This window comes from Sinocyclocheilus rhinocerous, unplaced genomic scaffold (genome assembly GCF_001515625.1).
Source record: "Sinocyclocheilus rhinocerous isolate Xijiao unplaced genomic scaffold, SAMN03320098_v1.1 scaffold1874, whole genome shotgun sequence".
Lineage (NCBI taxonomy): Eukaryota > Metazoa > Chordata > Actinopteri > Cypriniformes > Cyprinidae > Sinocyclocheilus > Sinocyclocheilus rhinocerous.
Genome location: NW_015626862.1, coordinates 711,402 through 732,877, shown reverse-complemented (window position 1 = coordinate 732,877; position 21,476 = coordinate 711,402). Strand labels below are relative to the sequence as shown.

The window sequence follows — 21,476 nt, the reverse complement described above, 5'->3', positions numbered from 1 at the left end:
TGATGGGGGGGGGCGGGTGAAACACACTTAACCTTGAACTTCCAATTCACTGAAGTTTTTCCACCTTGCCCAAGAATGCCAAGTTTTATTGCATTCAATTTATTTGAAGGTAAGATCACATCCCTTGCTCTGCGAATAAGCGCTGGGCCACATCACTGAGAAAACATCCAGATATTCTTTAATTTTGAAATAACCCCACTTCCCTCTCATTTAAAGCATCTTGCGGTCTAATATTAAACCTATACCCATAGGGCTAAAGTTTTTATAAATATTCAAGTCCTCTCCCTCATGAGGAAAACAAAGGCAATGAATCATAGCTCATGTCTGTAATCTTGATTACATAAACTTGCATCCTCAACCACTAAGCAACATAAGGCCACTGGTGATTTTAAGCATTTTGGCCAAGTTGTCAGTGCCAGTCTAGCCAAGCACCAATTAATCCTAATGCTACAGTTTGAATGACTCATAATACAGCCAGCAGCTTGTTTAAGCAGGCTCATTGATTAACAATAAAGTGCACTCTCATTCACTCATTTTGTTAAACAAGGTGAAAAGATTCCCATCAAATGGGTCTGATCAGTTAATGCACAGTAATCACACATGAAATTAAAGCTGAGGTGTGTAATTTCAGCCCCGCTGGCATCACAAAACGGAACTGCGAAATTAGTGATTGTTTTCAAATAGACTTCACACTCCCTGCGTCTGCGGTTGCTCAGAAAAAAAACTGTTAAATCTCAGTTTTAACTACAAAAATAGAATGTTAAATTATTCAGAACAAAACTTTTCCCCAATTGCTTGGTTTCGATAATTGAAACTTGCATTCTGAAAGATTCAGTATGTTTCCATAGTACATTGAACTCTGACCTCAAAAAGTAAAGGACATTTTGATTCCTCGTGATATGAACACTTTAATCCAGACATCATCATCTATGTTCGGACAAAAAGAAAGTCTTCAGCAAAACACCTTGACAAGACTTTCAATGATATGTTGTTTTGTGCTTCCATCTTCTGGTAGAATGGTGTAATTGCGGTGAAAAATAATTGTATTTTCCAAATAAAAACCAAATGTCTTAAGGTGATGCATAAAGTGAGCATTCCTGGTTAATTCCTGGTTCAGTATGAATTAAAATTTACATTTAATAACAATTACATTTAAAACAACAGTTCAACATCTTGAAATAGACTTTCCCTCCTTAATCTATACTCCCACCCTGTAAAACCCACAATGACAAAGTTCAAGCAAACAGCTAAGCAGATTGTTGCCGAGAAGGGCTTTTCATTGTTTGTACGGCTGATCTATTATTGACGCTCAAAAACAATCTTGCTGTTTAGATGTGATTGTGCGAACAGGAAAGATAAATATTTAATCAACAGCTTCTGAAATTGAGTTGACCTAAAGGGAATTGGGAACATCAACTACAGGCTAAAAAAGCAGAGGAGTCGAGGGTGGAGAGTTTGTAGCTCTTACCAGCAGTTATAATCTGCAGTGTCCATGGATGTTTGGCCATCAGTGCCTGATAAGATCTCCAAAGGCCCGCCATGTGACAAAGTCTAAGAAAAACACAGGACTATTGAAATTACTGCAATGAAAACTGCTTCAGAGATAGAAAAATAGCTGACAACTTGAACAATAGCTAATAATTTGTATGTGGCAAGAATAATATCAATGTCATATCATCATGGCACTTAGGCTACTGATAGATAAATGATCTAACAAATCTCTTTTTACTTTATGCAACATCATCTTATCAACAAATGCAAACCAATATTTGATCCCAAACTAGTTACTGACTAGTTATTAACCAAGATTTGCTTATGTTCTTACATATGATTCACTAAAAAAGATTCAAAAAGCCGTTCATTCATGATTCCGACAACACTGGCCATGATATATGCGTATGATCAGTGGTGTAGTGGAGGGTATACGCAGGTATACGGCGTATACCCACTTCTTTATCAGTCGGCTTTGCGTATACCCACTTCTAAATCCCCTCTGATGCGCATCATTCAGTAGTGTCCTGCATTAGCCATATATAGTAGGCTATATAGATAAATTGTAAAAAGGTATGGGGGAAGTAGGGGGTTACTATTTGCCCGTCACTGTATGCCATGGAAGAAACAGTCAGTCAAACATAGGAGTAGGCTGCACAATTCTGGATAAATTTATCACAATTTTTTTTTCTTTTTCTTTTGTATCAAATAGAGATCATGATCCTCCTACAGATAACTAAACAAAATAGCTTGTCTACTAGAGGTTCTGACAAAATGTTAATTGTTGCGGTCTATGTAATTTTGACATTTTAATTATTTATTGCAAAATCTGCACCTCTTTTGTGGCTAATATTAATTTCATAATGATCCTTACTCCGTGAAGTCAAGTAGCAGAAGTTACAGTAAGTGAAAATGTGCAAATACTACTGGCCCATTTTGGGGTGAACGAAATATGCAAGACTAGTCTTACGTCCCTGTTTATAACACAGGCCATTCATCCTTTGCTGGGCCGCTTAAAAAAATGGGGACATAAATTAAGAGTATACCCACTTCTCCAGGCACCACTACACCACTGCGTATGATTCACTAAAAAGAACCGGTTCATAAGATTCATTCATTTTGGACTACACTGGTCGCGCTGTTTATTTTTATTCACAAAGAAGAATCGATACATTGGAGTCGTTCATTTGGAATTCAGACTACACTTGTGGCACTGTGCGTTTTGGATTCATGTTTCAGATTTAAGGTGCTTTATTGGCTTGACAACTATTTTTACATTCCGATTGTCAAAGCATTCTGCGCCCAGTGTAAAATGACAAAAGCAGTGCAAAATGACAAAAAAAAAAAGAAAATCAGAAAGAGCTTTGCCAAGCATGTTTACACACACAAGGAATTTGTCTTGGCGACAGGAACTTCCAGTGAAAAAGAAGCAGGCTGCATTAAAGAATACAATGCATTTAAAAGTAAATAATAATAATAATAATAATAATAAAAGTAATTGAAAATAATAAAATATGAAATATTCTCTGATTCTCTGAAAAACAACGACTCATAAGAGTCAATCATTTGGATATCGGACTACACTGATTGTGTTCATTAAAACCAATGAAAAATAAATATACATTATCTACAATTTAAAATTCAAGTATGTAACAGAAAACTATAAACCTAATTTTGTTTCTGTCTGTGGCACTGTTGTGCTAAATACTAAAACCAATGATGAGAGGAAAATTATTCCTTTGGACTTAAAATTGAAATTTCTATTAACAAAAGTCCCTTTTCAATATTTCATGAATTCCCCACATTTTTACACACACACACACACACAAACACTATCAAGTAGACTGATATATTGATTGGCACTTCACATCTGTATCGCCTTCAAGACACCAATCAAAAGTCAAAACAACAAAGTAAAAGTAGATTAAACAACAGATGTATTGTTTATAAGCAGAATTGCAGCATTGCAGTAAACAGTGATATCTATTTGTGCTTGGGCTACTATTCAAGGTAGTAACATTTATGCAGAGTTTTAGCAAAGCTGCAATATTAAAGGCAGGTTAAATTGAAGCAAGCATGTGTTTCGTTCACTTAGTATAAAATGTCAATTTGGTCAAGCATTTCAAATGCACATGTATGCCATATATGCTATACAAACGAAAGATAAGTCAAGTCAAGACAAGACAAGAAACCAGCTAACAAACATTGAGTATGAGCTGTGTTTGCAATCAATTACATACAGTATACTGTATTCTACACAGTATATACTGTATATTCATACTACTGAAAAACAGTACAAGGTAGTTTGGTAGTATGCCATTTCAAACACTCCCATGAAGAAACTGTGGTGTGCCCTTATTATTCCACTCTTATCATTTCTTAGTTCAAGTATTCATGAAAAACTCTTAAATTGTGATGGTCATGTGGGCACTGCAAGGAAAGCTAATGAGCAGTAATCTCTCATGTTTGGGGGTCCATTAATGCTTTGACCTGTATTGAGCATGGGCTCACGTGTAGGACGCAGTATTGCAAGAATTGACAGCAAGAGGCGGCTAAGGCTTATGCTTATATAGGGGAGGGCAATGGGTCCACAATCCTATGAGATTAAGTGCTTAAAAGTTCCCTTCGCTGACGCATGCTGATACAGTTGCTCACATACAAGTCTTGATGAAATTCAGTAGTCCATCCCCTCATCACTTTCATACCAGTCTGAAGGAGCATCAGTCCCGAAGTAACGGTCCCCAAAATTACCTGCAAAACAATTGCAATTACAATATATTTGGGGGTCCTGTTTTTTTCTTCATTTTTGTTAATGGAACAGTTCACCCAAAACTGAAAATTTGCTGAAACTCACACTCAGGCCATCCAAGATGTAGAAGAGTTTGTTTCTTCATTGAAACAGAGTTGGAGAAATTTTGCATTACATAATTTGCTCACCAATGGATCCTCTGCAGTGAATGAGTGCCGCCAGAATGAGAGTCCAAACATTTGTTAAAAACATCACAATAATCCACACTTAATCCACATGACTCCAGTTCATCAAATTTAAAGGTGCAGTGTGTAAAGTTTAGCGGCATCTAGTGGTGAGTTTGCGAATTGCAACCAACGGCTCAGTCCCCCGCTCACCCGTCCCTTTAGAACGAAACGCGCTCTGTAGAGCAGTTTGTCCGTTTAGGGCTACTGTAGAAACATGGTGGCGACTTCCATGTAAGGGGACCCGTGGTGTATGTAGATAGAAATTTCTCAATCTAAGGTAAATAAAAACATAACGGTTAATTAAGTAAGGTCTTTATACACATCTGAAAACATAGTTATGTATATTATATTCTGTCAATAGATCGTTGTAAATATTACACATTGCACCTTTAACTTCAAACCATTGCTTCCAGCTAAAATACTGTTCCTTTATTCATAATATTGCTTTCTCATCTCTGACTCAGTAGAGAAAAATGCACAGATCAATCACCGTTTACACATGAAAATTGACTAAAACCGTTTTAAACAAATATGTCAGTGGATTTTCAAGTGAAAGGACAATGGGGGATGGACTTTTTAAGGGACTTTTGGATTATTGTGATGTTTTTATCAGCTGTTTGGACTCTCATTCTGACGGCACCCATTCACTGCAGAGGATCCATTTGTGAGCAAGTGATGTAATGCTAAATTTCTCCAAATCTTTCCGATAAAGAAACAAACTCATCTACATCTTGGATGGTCTGAGGTTGAGTAAATTTTAATTTTTGTGTGAACTATTCCTTTAATCAAACTGCTCTTACCAATCCCTGGAATGATGTGAAACTCATCGTTGACCTTCTTGTCCACGGCAGTGGTGATGATGCGCACTTTGGGAAAGGCGTAGGCCACTGAGTGAACGCCCATCTCCGCCATGAGGAGAGAGAGCAGGAAGATCTTATCCTCCTGGACATCATGATCCTGGAACAGATGAGTTCGTGAACCACCCTGATTTAAACTATACTGAGCACTAACTAATGTGGATATCAAGGTCTGGAAAAAACACTGTACAAAATAAATAGATAGAATAAATAGTTAAATAAATGTAAAATAATAAAATATAAGGTATATCCCTGAGTTAAAATGGTGTCTGTAATGCAATGACACATTTTTGGAATAATATAATATAATATAATATAATATAATATAATATAATATAATAATAAACAAAGTGCAACATATATATATATATATTATTTAAAATATATAAAAAAAATGTGCAGCCTGAATGCACTGTAAGTCGCTTTGGATAAAAGCGTCTGCTAAATGCATAAATGTAAATGTAAATATATTTACATATGTATACAGAAATATACAACATATATATTTCCAAGTAGACACGTTGTTAACAGATAGAAACATTGAACCAAGGCCAGACAGACCTTTTAAACACTCATATCCTATGTGGACTTTGCTCCCAAAAAAGGGAGCAATCTGGTTAGGATTGTTTGTTTTTTTATGCAAGAGAGGTCCAAGAGAGGTTCATGTAGAAATGTGATTGTGTTGGGTGTCCACTGAAACAGATCAGACCTAACAAGACAACATCAGTTCTAGGGCTCACATCTCCTATCACTTCCATTACAGATTCATGATAATGAGATGTTGACATTTATCTTACACATCTTAAAAGGAGCCAAAATACTCCACAATGCCCATGAAACGTAAAAATAAATCTGTGCACATTTGGGAAACTTACTTAAAAATAAATAAATGTGACCTGTCTGCTGAGGTGACTTACAAGTAAGACTCTGACAGCCATGAGAGCTGCCGCTCCTGTTGACACAGTGCTGTCCATCAGGATAACATAATCCTCACTGATGTCCTTGGGAAGACGAAGGTAATGGAGCTGAGGAGGAAATTAGACTGTAATAAGACAAATTTATAGTCTAAGCAATGATTTTTGTGACATTACTATATGGAAAACACTAAACTTCTAAAGCAATTAAATAAGGACATCTAAGGAGCTTTGAGATCAAAGAAATGCAAATTGAAAACGCTACAGTATCGAGGATGAGTGATACAGCATATCTATATATCTATATCTATATCTATCTATCTAACTATACACACATACAGGTGCATCTCAATAAATTAGAATGTCGTGGAAAAGTTCATTTATTTCAGTAATTCAACTCAAATTTTGAAACTCGTGTATTAAATAAATTCAATGTCACAATTAAAAGAACCAAAGACTTAAACTACTTCAGTCTGTGTGCACTGAATTTATTTAATACACGAGTTTCACAATTTGAGTTGAATTACTGAAATAAATGAACTTTTCCACGACATTCTAATTTATTGAGATGTACCTGTATATACCTTTGATTACAAGGAAATATTTTTGTTTTTTTTCTACTGAATGAGCATAAGAATTATTGTACAATTATTTTCATTTATATGCTTTAATATATCACCATAAAGCAAATAAATAAACATAACTGTTTCTTACAAGACTTTTTACAGCAATTCATTAAAATGCAGAGACCTCCAGGAATATTTTTAGTGACGCAAACAATACTGAAACAATCTTTTTGGTTCAGGTCTGAACTATTTCACTGAAACAGACAGTCTGAACTAATTGATATATGTAATTGATTCTGTACAAATATATCAGGAATATTAATTATAATGCCAAACCATAAACAGTGTTATTTTTTTCTGAAATAAATTACTAAAAAAACTATAAACATACTATAAAAATGATATATATATATATATATATATATAAATCAATGATAAGCACATTAAAAAAAACTATGAAAATATGAAGCTAAAAGCTAATTCAAAATATTAATAAATTCTATAATAGTATATAAATTATACTAAAATAACACCGGTCATAAGAAGTACAAGACTGTACTTAATGCAAAGTGAACATACAGCTGGAGTGAGCTCTACACAACACTCTTCCAAAAAAATACCTGCAAACTGACATCCATCAGCACAGAGCTGTCGAGTTTATCATGTACATTACGACACATGTTATATGTCAGGTGAGAAGAGGTATAGATATCAAATCTGACTAAGAACAGCAGTGAAACAGACCACGACCTGAGTCCTGACTAATAGGCAACGAGTAAATCATCTGTGCCGTCTCACCAAGGCTGAGAACACAAGGACACATGATAACACAGACAACTTTTTAATCAGAGCTTGTTTAAGGATGTGTCTGTCAGTTGGATGGGTGAAGATGTGATACCTCAGGCTCTCCTGTGTCATGATTGGTCTGAATGAGGATCTTTCCGAGTCGAATGTCCTTACAAACAGCCATCAAGGCCTGTTCCATGGTCTCTCCTGCCCGTAAAATGGACACACCAGTGATCTATCAAACAAACAAACAAGGAGCACAGGTATAAAGTCCTGCCATACAGATAATAGCAATATCTATGGAAACGTGTTTCTGTCATGGAATAAAAAAAGAAGAAAGGGAGATATAAACTCAGAATTGTGAGAAAAAGTCTAAATTGAAATAAAAGTTTTTTTTCTGTGGTGAAAACAGGCTTCCATAGAAACCAAATGATTTCACAAATTAATAGCCAGGATAACTAATTTGACCCAGCAATTTTTTCACAGAAGTATGTAACTCATTTTAATCTTCCATATAAACAAACCCTTTTCCCGCTCAGCCTCTTCCCTTCATATACAGTTCCTTGAGGAGTTTCAACAGACACCGGCTAAAGAGAAAAGACGAAATAAGGTTCAGTGATCGCATCCAAAGTGCACACACACACACCGTGAACACACACCCGGAGCAGTGGGTAGCCATTTATGCTGCGGCACCCAGGGAGCAGTTGAGGGTTCGGTGCCTTGCTCAGGGGCACCTCAGTCGTGGTATTGAAGGTGGGAGAGAGCGCTGTACATTCACTCCCCCCACCTACAATCCCTGCCGGCATGAGACTCAAACCCGCTACCTTTGGGTTACGAGTCCGACTCTCTAACCATTAGGCCACGACTTCCCACGACTTCATTTTAAATAAAAGAATTGCATAATTTACATTTCACCCCAAAAAGAAACCTCACTGACCAATAAGATATTGACTTAGGTTATGTGTTGACAACCTGTTAATATCGTAGGTTTCTAGTGTGTGCAATGTGCATCATCAGTGTGAACCATCAGACTTGGTGTGAACAGGCCTTTATATTAGAAGAAGACAGAAGTAAGGGTTTTGCAACCAAAGATCTGATGCACAAGCATTAAAGAAACAGTACAACTAAAAGTTACAATTGTGATCATTTACTCACTCATTTCGTTCAAAACACATATGACTTTCTTTCTTTCACAGACCACAAAAAAGGCAGGATTTTCACGCTGTTTTTTAACATTGTAAAAACCTCTTTTTGTATATCGCAAAAGAAAGAAAAAACATCATACTTGAGACAGAGTAAATGACAGTTTTAATATTAGAGTAAACCATTTCTTTAAACAGTGAAATACTGTGATATTAAAGTGTCCCTATTGTGCCATTTCGAATATTGCCTTTCATGCAGTGTGTAATTTAGCTGTATGTGAATGTAAACAATCTGCAAAATTGTAGGAGACTCCCAAAACAATATTAGGAACCTTAAAAAAATGGCATAATAGGTGCACTTTAAAACCAACAAGACGGTATTGGACTGAATTCTGTTCATTTAATTACAATATTGTAAATGTGAAAATCTTAGCAAGGAGAGAGCCACCACTGCCCTGTACAGTGTACAACAACCTACATTAATGACTGATTTGAGACATTTAATATATGTAGCTGCTAAATTTCCTTCATTGTGGCTGCCAGTTTCACCAAAACTCAGCCCACAATCCCATTCAGAAAGACACCACGTCCTAACCAGTGTGACGCGACAAGTATTTTGTCTACACTGAACACAAAACTGTTCCTTGGCATGATACGATGACAACCAATCAGAAGATATGTACAGGGATTTTGGACCAATCAGATTTCTACCTAGGCAATGCCACAAAAATAGAAACCACGTGATGGACAAAATGTCTTGTCGCTTTTCAGTCGCTGCTGGTTAGGACACTGTGATGGACTAATAGTGTGAATGTTATTAGCCCACTCTGAAAAGCTGAAGTTGAGTTAAACATACACAAGCTTTAAAAAATTCAAACATTAAAAGTAAAAAAAAAAAAAAAAGGACTAAAAGAGCAGAACATGTGTTTATCAAGTGAGGAAGTATTGCAGAGGATGGATCCAAGAAAACAAACAAAATAAAATGAAGAAAACAACAGAAAAAAGAAAGGCGAGAGGATGCAAGAATTTATCCTCACATATCCCAGCGGAGTTTCCTCTGAAGAAGGGAATAAATGTTCATTGGGAGACAATGATGACGAGACAGAGAAAAGAGAGAGGGAGGGGGAGAAAAGAACACGACCTGATTAAAGTCTATACAGAACAGACGGGCACATCACAGCCAAGATGAGCTCAGGTGTGGGTAGTATGTCAGTGGTTTTTCAACCGAGTCTGAATAAAATGATCAAATGACAACAGACGTCTCAGTAATGAGACCATATGCATTATCAATGGGTTTCACAGGCTGCACATTATCTGAAGAGCGAAACCACTGAAATAGACCCATTCCTGTGTTAGCAACAGCATCAAAATAACATAGTGGAGGTGGAGACAAAAGGTACACAGTCCAGCTATGGTGTTTATAAAGCTTCTTTATAATGATATTCTTTGTCTTTACATCAATTGTGTGCAACTCATTCAGGTCCTTAGCATACAGTCTCCACTTAAACATTTTGTTTTATAGATAATTTCAGCCAAAATATGAAAGTAAAAATCAAAACAAGCACTACCGTTCAAAGAAATGAATACTTTTATTCAGCAAGGAAACATTCAATTGATCAAAGCACCAAACTGCTTTCAAAATTAATAGTGATAAAAAAAACTTTTTTTTTTCTTGAGCACCAAGTCATTATATTAGAATGAATTCTGAAGGATCATGTGACACTGAAGACTGCTGAAAATTTAGATTTGCATTACAGGAATAAATTAAAAGATATGAAAAAAGTTATTTTAAATTGTAATAATATTTCATATTATTACTGTTTTACTGAATTTTTGATCAAATAAATGCAGCCTTGATAAACATAAGAGACCCATAAAATACCACCCCCAAACTTTTGAACGGTAGTGTATTAGCGGTTTCAATTATAGCTATGATTTTGAACAAGTGAGATTTTAATGTGGGCGAGGCTGTGTATCCGTTTATACTGCAGCCTCAACAACACTAAACGTTTCATTTGTTTATTGTAGAGCATAGCCAGAGCTAAGCTTTTCCTTTTGTCTCCACTTGCATCTCTGCAGGTTTGAGGAAAAGAAAGGAGAGATGAAGCACAGGTTTAAAGAATGTAGGAAAGAGAGATGGAAGGGAATGAGGGGAAAAGCAGCCATACCTCACTGTGATTTCACGCTGGGATGGTTAGAGCAATCGGTTGAGGGTTTAGCAAGTATTTCATTACAAACACGCACAGGGAGGAGAAGAATAAAAAAAGAAAAGAAAAAAAGACAAACTCATGAAATGAGATATTCACTCTGAAAAGCCATTCCAAACAGTCAGCCCTCACCCTCTCCATGGTATACTGGGAAAATATTTCATGGCACTATCAGCTACTCTTAAGCCCTATATTTAACCTGATACAATCACATTCTTGCAGATTTACACAATATACATTTATGCTTCTCATATTTCCAACACTGAAAAGAAAATGTTTCAGGCTGATTTAACAGTCTTTATCAGTGTTACTATATTACTGTGGAATCACGGGGTTGATTAGATAAAACATTTATAGACATATTTATAACACATTTATAAACACATTTTCCATTGTACTAAATTTGACATTGCTTTGAGGTTACACCAGGTTTTTTTTTTTTTTTTGGAAAAGGGTGACTTTAATGAAATAAAAATAAAAATGAAATTGAAATAAAGAAAAAGACTTTGAATTAGGGAAATTCTATTTTGCATAAATAAATGGAATATATTATTAATTATAAAAGTAATATATTTATTATTAATAATTTGTTATATTATAATAGTAATGTGTATGTGGGTGTATAAATCGTACATACACACATCATTTAATATTTTAAATAAATTAATAAGGTAGATAGCTTTATACAATGATCAGCATTTAATTGTTTCAATTAATTTAATAAATTACCTTCTATAAATTCTTATAAGAAGTTCTATAACTTAATGGGCTACTACCTAACCTGTTGAGTTAGCAAGTTCAAGGTTTCTTTTTTTCTCTCATAAAGCAAAAAATGTCAATACCGTCATTACCATTACACACAGTATTAAAAACCCACACGTCACATGTTATACAAAACAAAATGTCAGAAGCGCCCCTAATTGAGGAATCATAACAAAAATTAAATAATAAACTTTTGCAGTGTCTTTAAAAATATTTTTCAGTCAAAGTACTCACTGGGCGTAACATCAAAATCTTTCAAATCTGACCTCTATGTGATGAGAAACTCAATTATGGGTTTAGAGCAGGATATCTTTTGTACAAAAGCACATGGTTCATTAGTCCTAAAGATCATTCATCACTGTGACTGATCGAGTTAAGAAGACTCATGACTTTATTCAGCCTGTCAGGCACAGAAAATGATTACATTTCAAAGAGGCTCAGGCTCTAAACCCTTTCTGTGGAATACATCTGTCATCAATACTGTATATGCACACGGACATCACTCAGCAAACCTTCATTAGTGTTAACATCTTTGTCTTTCTAATAATTACCTTGGTAGACACCTAAAATCAACATAAAATCAAAAACTGTCTACACATTTGCTTGTCTCCTGGTTTCTCAGCATATTGTCTGAATCATCAGAGCATGCTATTCCAAAGAAAAGAGTGGATAATGTTAACCAACAGGCAAAAGGCTATTTAGTCACTGTTTTAGCAAATTCCCAAATATTATGGCTGAGCAATATTATGGTATGAAATGCCCACTTTTTTCAAGATCCAATCAATTCCCATTGGAAATGTCATCATTTCGTCATTTTTAATGAATATTGTGCCAGAAATTACATTTGCAAATGAACTATAAAGGCGAAGATGGACTGTAAAATGAAGATCAAGATTACTGGCCTTGCCTTCTCTTGTTTTAACCAATGCATATAATATTTAGAACAAAATATCTTGAGTCACAGGTACAGTATGACCACCAGAGGGCAAACTATACCTATACCATGAGCAAACTATGCTTATACCATGGCATGGGCTTCATATGCACACGCATGCAACATTTGTGTGTGTATTAGAAGCATGTGGATCATCTAGCAGGGATAACAACATGCATGTTGGCCATTCTCAGCGCTTCTTTATGCACAGACCAACTAATCATTCTCACTCAGTGTCCAACAGATGAGAACGAGGAGCCATTTTATTACATACCTTTTCCAGCTGACTGTGAACATGCTGAACAATCAGATCCAAGGCTACAAAGTTTTCTCCACCTGAGGAACAACGGAAGGGGACTTTTATCATCTCCATTATACTTTCACAGACACAAATTCCCATCATTTTGAGTTCTGAACAAACTAGGAAGGTTTCACAGTAATTGTTTATTGCCATACCAGCATCAAAGGCTAACTGTATAAGGTCTTTCAGTTCGATATTTATACAGAAATTCAAAACATTTCCAAGGTGAAACATTTTTAAATCATCTTTTAATGAAATTTCTGAATATAAATGTTACCTAGCAATATTAAAGACAGACAGTCTGGTAAAATATGCTTAATAGTCTATGACATCTTACAAAATGTTTGGCAGTTTTAACATTTCACATACTTCACATACCTCTTGGGACCACAATATCTGCAACCTGCACAGTGGGTTCGATGTACTGCTCAAACGCTGGCTTGACAAATTTGTTGTACTGTTTAATGACGCCTGCAATGTCACGCCCTCTATCCGTGATGTCCCTTTTTAGTCGCCTGACTAGCCGGATGTCAGAGTCTGTGTCTACAAATACCTTCATGTCTAGGAGCTGAAGGACACACAGAAACAGTAATACCACACAAAACATCAAGAAACTGACAATGTGTTATAGACAAAGCTTCCATCTTCCAGCTTATGTTTAGCTAAGGATGTATTAAATTGTTTAAAAGTGACAGTAAAGACATTTATAGATTTCTATTTAAAATAAATGCTGTTCTTTTGAACTTTCTATTCATCCAAACATCTTGAAAAAAAATGTATCACTGTTTCAAGAAAACATTTTAGCAGCACAACTGTTTTCAACATTGAAATGTTTCTTGAGCGGCAAACCAGCATAATAGAAGGATTTCTGAAAGATCACGTGACACTGAAGAGTGGAGTAATGATGCTGAAAATTCAGATTTGCCATCACAGGAATAAATTACATTTTAAAATATTAAAATAGAAAATTGTTATTTTAAATTGTAATAATATTACACAATTTTAATGAACAGAGCCTTGGTGAGCATAAGAGAAAACTCACCAGCCCCAAACTTTTGAACAGTAGTGTAGTTCTTCATCTAGAAATTTGCTGTTTAACTAAGATTTTTTGAAGAAAAAAAAAAAGAAAAAAACACACCAACAACTTCAACAGAAGCATATACCATTGAATAATAACCCTCATTGTTCTCCACTCCAAAGTGACAAAATCTTGCAAGGCAGACAAAATCTGTCCAGGATCTACTACCGCCTCTCCTCGACGGTTCCTGTTACTGAAAACACGTATGAGATCTTTCAACGGAGCGAACGGATAAGAAATTTTATAAAAGCTGCTCAGCAAAGGGGAAGTCAGGATCAATCAAAGCAATGTAGTGCAGCGTGACGCCAACTAGCCAAGACGTACCGCTGGTGCTGACACTGACGCTAAAAATGGATATCATTCAGTGAGCCGACATGATATGGCAAAGGCATTAAATTTGAGAGTAACGATAAAGAATCCAACACCCTTAAACAGCAGTGCCAGCAGCCCTACCAACATGACAAGGCATAACTTATAAGACTCTGTGTGCAGGCGTGCAAGAAACGTACATGAATGGAGTGAAAGGTCAAGTGTATATCAAGTTTTAAAGGACAGGAAGTCATTGCTCATCCTTCCTGAATGAATATCTCTCAAATGAAAATGGAGGTGAGCTGTGACTGTATTCACAAAGGCCTGCGATGAGAAAGAGTACAACTGAAAACCCTGATCCATTCATTAGCTGAATTACGTCTACCGTTTGTTGAGTTTCATTGGTTCTGCGGCGCATCTGCTGCACAGTGCTCATAAATCACGTCAGGATGAACTGCTTTGCCAAAGCGTACACAATAACTCCCATTTTAATTTGTATAGATTTCCGGACACCACGTGCAAAGGAAGAATCGAAACCCGGCAATGGGAACCGTCAACGCAGGCATAGATAAACACCGCCTATTCACTTCCTGTGGCCGCTCTTCACCATTAGAGAGACAGAAGAATCAGTCATCTTCACTGTTTGAGGAAAACAACAGGATGCAGGAGGAAATGAACACAAGGGGAGGAGAGAGTTCTTGTGCAGTTTCAGCAGGAAGTCATTGCTCATCCTTCCTGAATGAATATCTCTCAAATGAAAATGGAGGTGAGCTGTGACTGTATTCACAAAGGCCTGCGATGAGAAAGAGTACAACTGAAAACCCTGATCCATTCATTAGCTGAATTACGTCTACCGTTTGTTGAGTTTCATTGGTTCTGCGGCGCATCTGCTGCACAGTGCTCATAAATCACGTCAGGATGAACTGCTTTGCCAAAGCGTACACAATAACTCCCATTTTAATTTGTATAGATTTCCGGACACCACGTGCAAGGAAGAATCGAAACCCGGCAATGGGAACCGTCAACGCAGGCGTAGATAAACACCGCCTATTCACTTTCTGTGGCCGCTCTTCACCATTAGAGAGACAGAAGAATCAGTCATCTTCACTGTTTGAGGAAAACAACAGGATGCAGGAGGAAATGAACACAAGGGGAGGAGAGAGTTCTTGTGCAGTTTCAGTAGGACCATGCATTAGGAACAAGATTTTATATATCTAACTATATCTATCTTCATCCAGAGATGCAGCTGTTCCCTTAAATGATAGAAGAGACAACTAGAACTCATTATCTAGCTAACCATTAATGGGTTTTCATGTATATGCAGGGCTGAAGAGAGAGACAGAGACGGTATAGACAGGGCATCTCATCTTCCCAGTCGGTTGTGGGAATGAGATCCATTACTCAGTGGCAGAGACATCAGACTGTCAAATTTCCAGGATCATTTCACCCCAAATTCAAAAGAAAAAAATAAGCAGACTGTACCTCTTGTTTTATTGTCATTCAGCATCCATAACTAACCTGTGGGAATATAAAATACACAATATTCCCTCTCTTCTCATTCTATCATTACACAGCTATCTTTCTTTTCATTTGACCTTATCTTTTACACCCCCATTTTCCTCTCTCTGCTTTATGACTCCCATGATGCTCTTCTATATTTCAGGCTATGAAGCTTTCCATTATTTTTCCTCTCTTTCTATCTTTTACTGAAAGCCCTTTGTGATGTCACAAACCACAGTTAAAGGTGATAACTGAGACTTTTACAAGTTTAATATGAGGCTTACCTTTAAAAGCTCCTTGTTGGCAAAAGCCAAGATTCCCTCAAATATCACAACGTTGGCCCCATAGACGGTTTTCTGCACAGAGGAACATAAACAGAGAATATTAAAGGACCAGGAAGAAAACAACATATAAAAAATGTCATGTTTTAATCTAATCTAATCTAACCTAACCTAACCTAACCTAACCTAACCTAACCTAACCTAATATAATATAACCTAACCTAACCTAACCTAACCTAACCTAACCTAACCTAACCTAATATAATATAACTCTCTGCTTTATGACTCCCATGATGCTCTTCTATATTTCAGGCTATGAAGCTTTCCATTATTCTTCCTCTCTTTCTATCTTTTACTGAAAGCCCTTTGTGGTATTATAAACCACAGTTAAAGGTGGCAGCTGAGACTTTTATATAATGTCCAGTGTGACAATATGAGGCTTACCTTTAAAAGCTCCTTGTTGGCAAAAGCCAAGATTCCCTCAAATATCACAACGTTGGCCCCATAGACGGTTTTCTGCACAGAGGAACATAAACAGAGAATATTAAAGGACCAGGAAGAAAAAAACATATAAAAAATGTCATGTTTTAATCTAATCTAACCTAACCTAATATAATATAATATAATACAATATAATATAATAAATTACCAGAAAAAGTAAAACTTATTGATGAAATAGTCAGTGAATTAATTACCGCATATAATACATTTTATTTATTTAAAAAATCTGGTTTATACCTTAACTGATCAAATTACACAAAAATAAGGTACACAAAATGCCCAGAAAAATGCTTTAAAATTTGTTCAACTTCAAATATGATGTCAATAAACTGAGGCAGTGTAGGGAGAAACTGTGGAAGTGTGCGGTGATGCATTTCCTCCATGCTCCCCTGCTTCAGAATAAGGGGAACCCTGATGGTGTCATGATCCCATTAAGACAGATGCACTACCATGAGGCCTCCCATCAATGGCCACTCATTCGGTATTGATCAGCAGCACAAGTGGCCTGTATACGCCACAGAGCCAGAGATCTCACTTTATCACTCATTAACATTACAACCCTTTTAAGTACAGAAAAAAACCCTAATGCACGTTCAATTTTAGGAAGATAAAAAGCAGCGCAGCTCCTAAGGAATCATAAATACGTGTCTAAAGTAACCGTAGTTACTGCTACTGCTTTATTTCTATCAGGCATGAAATAGCAAATTGCCAGTAAATAATAAAAGCAAACTTAAACATTGTTCTCAGTTAACAATTAAAGGGTGAAATTTGACAGCTTTATAAGAGTGTTTGGTTTAATTTAATTTGATTTTAATTAAAAAATTAAAATCAATTTTTGATTTAGTTTAATTTTAATTTGAGTTAAATTAAATCTATAAAGACATAACTGTATATTAATCAGGTTTAGAAAGTAAATTACTGATCTAAATTAACATTAATTCACAGTAAAGTTTGCAATTTCTGAATTATATTTCATGGTAATCTGATGTTAATATTCTTCTGCTATATTGTGTAACAGTCTATTTAATTAATAATATGGCGAAAAAAAAGCATTACAGATCATTATTAGAACATACACTGTAATTGCATTAGCACTGCTGCATCACATTTAATAAAGATAAAGTAGGTTACACTATTTTAAAGTTGCCTTGTTACAGTGTAAAGTATTGAGTAATTTTAATTAACAACATGCACTTACCATAGGGTTAGGGAAAGGTTTAGGGTTAGCTACATGTAATTATGAATAATTGACTGTTTTACACTTTTATTACGTAAGTCTTATTACTACATAAGTACATGTAAAGTGTAACAAGGGTACTACAAAATAAAGTGTTACTTAATAAAGTGTTCTCCTATCCCAGCCTAATACGACAACTGTAAGCAAACTGTTTGTAGGTTTATTTAGTTTGTTTGAGCATCAAAATTATTTTTGCAATTCTGTTTGGTAATGCTAGGGATGCAGAAACTACATAGTGTTGTTCTGGAGGAGAAGACAAGATAATAAGCAATATATACAGGCTCATGCATACTAACCAGACAATCACACACATGCTTACCCACTCCTTGCGACGACTGTGACTGGTAAAGTCGTACACTGGCACTTTGATGCTTTTGCCCTTTTTCAGTTTTCTCAACACAGTTACTAGCAGTTCAAAATCGAAGGCATCAGGATGATCAAAGTTGTACTCGTTTCTAGCTGCCAACTCCTGCTCCTCTTTACTCAAAACCTGCAAGATGGCAAGTAAAGAAAGTTGAAATAAGAAAACAGTAAAGATTACATTGTTTTCAGTGATGCAGAAATGTTGAGGTTGACAACAACAAAACGGCACTATTCAATGAAATTTGCCTGTAGACTTCCCACCATAGAGAGAAACATATCTGACTGATTGAACCACTTAATCAGACCACTAATAAGCTGGAGGATATGCCATTAAATCAAATAAGGATTGATGAGTAGATCCTATAGGGTTTCAGCACATCCAACAGGGGCAAGAGCAAATTATATTAATGCTTCATTGGTTTCAACACATGAAGAAGTTTCATTTGAAGCACTTTAATGGCACAGTGGTCTGCAAATGCAACTAGGAGCAATAACACCACTGATGAAACATGTCATTGGATTTGGAGTGAAATTCCTCACTTTAAAAGGACAGGAAGTTCAAAGCAGAAGTATTGTAGCTGGGTCTACTTTAACACAGTTGTGAAGTACCTTGTAGAAAGAGTCCATAGAGAGCAGAACAACCCAAGGAACATCAAGAGCCTCTATGATCTTATTGGCCACGGTGGTTTTCCCAGAGGCACTTCCTCCACACAGACCTGCAGGACGCAACAGTGCATTCATTATGATAGATAGATAGATAGATAGATAGATAGATGGATAGATGGATAGATGGATAGATAGATAGATATTTTTAGTTTTTAAATATTGATCATTTTTATTGCTATTGCAAAACCTGGTCGATTACAAATGTTTGCGTCACAACAATATGTATATATAAATCAAAGAAGAATAAAAAAGAAAAAGTCTGCTAATCAGACAAGAAAAATGCATTACACAACTTATCTGACGGTACATTATACAAAAGCAGTCATGTGAGACATCATGCTGACCACTACATTTTCAGATACTAAAGTTTTAAGTATCAGATAGATCTCCAGAATAAAAGGCCATAAAGAAAACACTACATAAAATAAGATACACAACCAGTGGGAATAACAAAAAGCTTCTTGTTGTTATATGGACTAAAGTTACTTAAAACTGCTTCAGTGTTGTTACGTCCTCTCTCGTCTCACTGTTCCTCTGACCTTTGTTAAGGGAAGATCATTCCACTTGGGTGGATTTATTAGTTTCTCTCTGACTGAGCGAGCAGGGAAGACAGACACACCACACTTTTTTTTTTAAAAGAATAATTGACTGGAGCACATCAGTCATGTGAGACATCATGCTGACCACTACATTTTCAGATACTAAAGTTTTAAGTATCAGATAGATCTCCAGAATAAAAGGCCATAAAGAAAACACTACATAAAATAAGATACACAACCAGTGGGAATAACAAAAAGCTTCTTGTTGTTATATGGACTAAAGTTACTTAAAACTGCTTCAGTGTTGTTACGTCCTCTCTCGTCTCACTGTTCCTCTGACCTTTGTTAAGGGAAGATCATTCCACTTGGGTGGATTTATTAGTTTCTCTCTGACTGAGCGAGCAGGGAAGACAGACACACCACACTTTTTTTTTTAAAAGAATAATTGACTGGAGCACATCCAAGTGTGAAATTGTAGCCCGTTCGACAGGCTCTTTGTGAGTAATGGATTGCATGCTAATGACCTCAGAGCTCAGTCCTGACAGAACTCATGTTCTCACACACCACAAAAGTGTAAACCTTCAGACCTGCAATACGAAAAGTTTCACAAAGGATTTAAACCTCGCTTTAAGATATATAAACTGTTCAAAACTTTGGGGTCACTATGACTTTTTTATAACAAGAAATGCACATTATGATCAGCTGATTAGAATGATTTATGAAGGATAATGTTACACTGAAGACTGGAGTAATTTAGCTTAGCCATCACAGGAATAAATTACATTTTAAAATATATTAAAACAGAAAACAGATTTTTTTAAATCGTAATGATATTCCACTAATATTACAGTTTTACTGTATTTTTTAATGAATTAACTGCAGCCTTGGTGATCACAAGAGACATCTTTCAAAAACATTTTAATAAAATCTTACTGACCCCAAACTTTTGAACAGTAGTGCATAATTCATGTCTCAAATTTAGAGAAAACATTTTGCAAACAGGAAAAAATTATTTAATCTCAAGTGTTTTTAATTTATACTCCATTTTATATTTATGCTGCTTTATTACTCACTAATCTCTTATGAGTGTAATAAAGTATTAATACAATATGAAACCTAAATTATACCCACATCATTTTCTTAACAAATGTCATATTGTGCAATGTTTTCATAAGATTTTATCAAATGTAATAATTCATTGCCCTTTACATAACAAGACTTGATATGTCATTATCAAATAGAAGGCATGCATATCTGTCGTACCTATGACAAAGGCTTCTTTAAAGGTGGTCCCAGTAACATTGTACCAGGGTGGACGCCCTGCAGTGTAGATTGTCCTCTTATTCGTCCTCAGAAGTGGAGGCTCTGTTTTGCTTTGGCTGGTGGTCCGTTTCCGTGGAGACAGCGAAGGGGTCAATGGACATCTGTGTCTCATAAGGCCATTGAGAGAATCCTCACCACTACCACAAAAAAATAAATGAATAAATAAAATGCAAAAACTCTAAATGTTCCATTGAACACCATGGCCATTTGGTTTAAGAGCCATGGCCATTTGGAAACAGAATGTGTAAATATTTTTATAATGTCACTGTCACAGGCTCAATTAACAGTCATCAACAACTGATTAATTATCAATTAACAGAGCGAAAGGTATGTGTGAGTGTCCATACTGCCATCAGACATGCCTTTGAAATCATGAACAGCCCCATCTGACCTGAGCATTGCTATTATATTGCTATATATCACCCTGTAGCTCAAGACTGGTTGCCCACTGAAGCTAAGCAGGGTTGAGCCTGGTCAGTACATGGATGGGATACCTCCTGAGAAAACTAGGTTGCTGCTGGAAGAGGTGTTAGTGAGGCCAGCAGGGGGTGCTCACCCTGCAGTCTGTGTGGGTCCTAACGCCCCAGTATAGTGACGGGGACACTGTACTGTCAACAAGCACCATCCTTCGGATGAGACATTAAACCGAGGTCCTGACTCTCTGTGGTCATTAAAAATCCCAGGATGTCCCATTGGCCTCTGACCATCCTGGCCTCCTCACAATCCCCATATCTGCTAATTGG

At 36.1% G+C, this 21,476-nt stretch overlaps 2 protein-coding genes across 4 annotated transcripts in view; both read right to left on the bottom strand.

Annotated features, from left to right (window-relative positions):
• Window positions 1-1,564, bottom strand: part of LOC107716659 (protein Mpv17) — a 26,582-nt gene extending 25,018 nt beyond the window's left edge. For 2 of the 3 annotated variants that reach the window (XM_016523158.1, XM_016523167.1), the window contains exon 1: window positions 1,469-1,551. In XM_016523158.1, coding sequence (XP_016378644.1) covers window positions 1,469-1,541 — 73 coding nt within the window. In that variant the 5' untranslated portion in view covers window positions 1,542-1,551. Of the gene's footprint in view, window positions 1-1,468 lie in introns of all 3 variants that reach the window. The other variant, XM_016523174.1, reaches the window with a different exon arrangement.
• Window positions 1,565-3,185: 1,621 nt separating this feature from the next.
• Window positions 3,186-21,476, bottom strand: part of LOC107716958 (uridine-cytidine kinase-like 1) — a 20,992-nt gene continuing 2,701 nt past the window's right edge. Inside the window, exons 2-14 of the mRNA XM_016523601.1 lie at window positions 20,674-20,870; window positions 18,815-18,921; window positions 18,162-18,332; window positions 16,549-16,620; window positions 13,315-13,504; window positions 12,910-12,971; window positions 9,770-9,789; window positions 8,623-8,683; window positions 8,115-8,177; window positions 7,703-7,825; window positions 6,242-6,349; window positions 5,268-5,424; window positions 3,186-4,242 (exon numbers count right to left, since the gene is read on the bottom strand). Of these exons, the coding sequence (XP_016379087.1) occupies window positions 4,166-4,242; window positions 5,268-5,424; window positions 6,242-6,349; window positions 7,703-7,825; window positions 8,115-8,177; window positions 8,623-8,683; window positions 9,770-9,789; window positions 12,910-12,971; window positions 13,315-13,504; window positions 16,549-16,620; window positions 18,162-18,332; window positions 18,815-18,921; window positions 20,674-20,870 (1,408 nt within the window). The 3' untranslated portion in view covers window positions 3,186-4,165. The remainder of the gene's footprint in view (window positions 4,243-5,267; window positions 5,425-6,241; window positions 6,350-7,702; window positions 7,826-8,114; window positions 8,178-8,622; window positions 8,684-9,769; window positions 9,790-12,909; window positions 12,972-13,314; window positions 13,505-16,548; window positions 16,621-18,161; window positions 18,333-18,814; window positions 18,922-20,673; window positions 20,871-21,476) is intronic.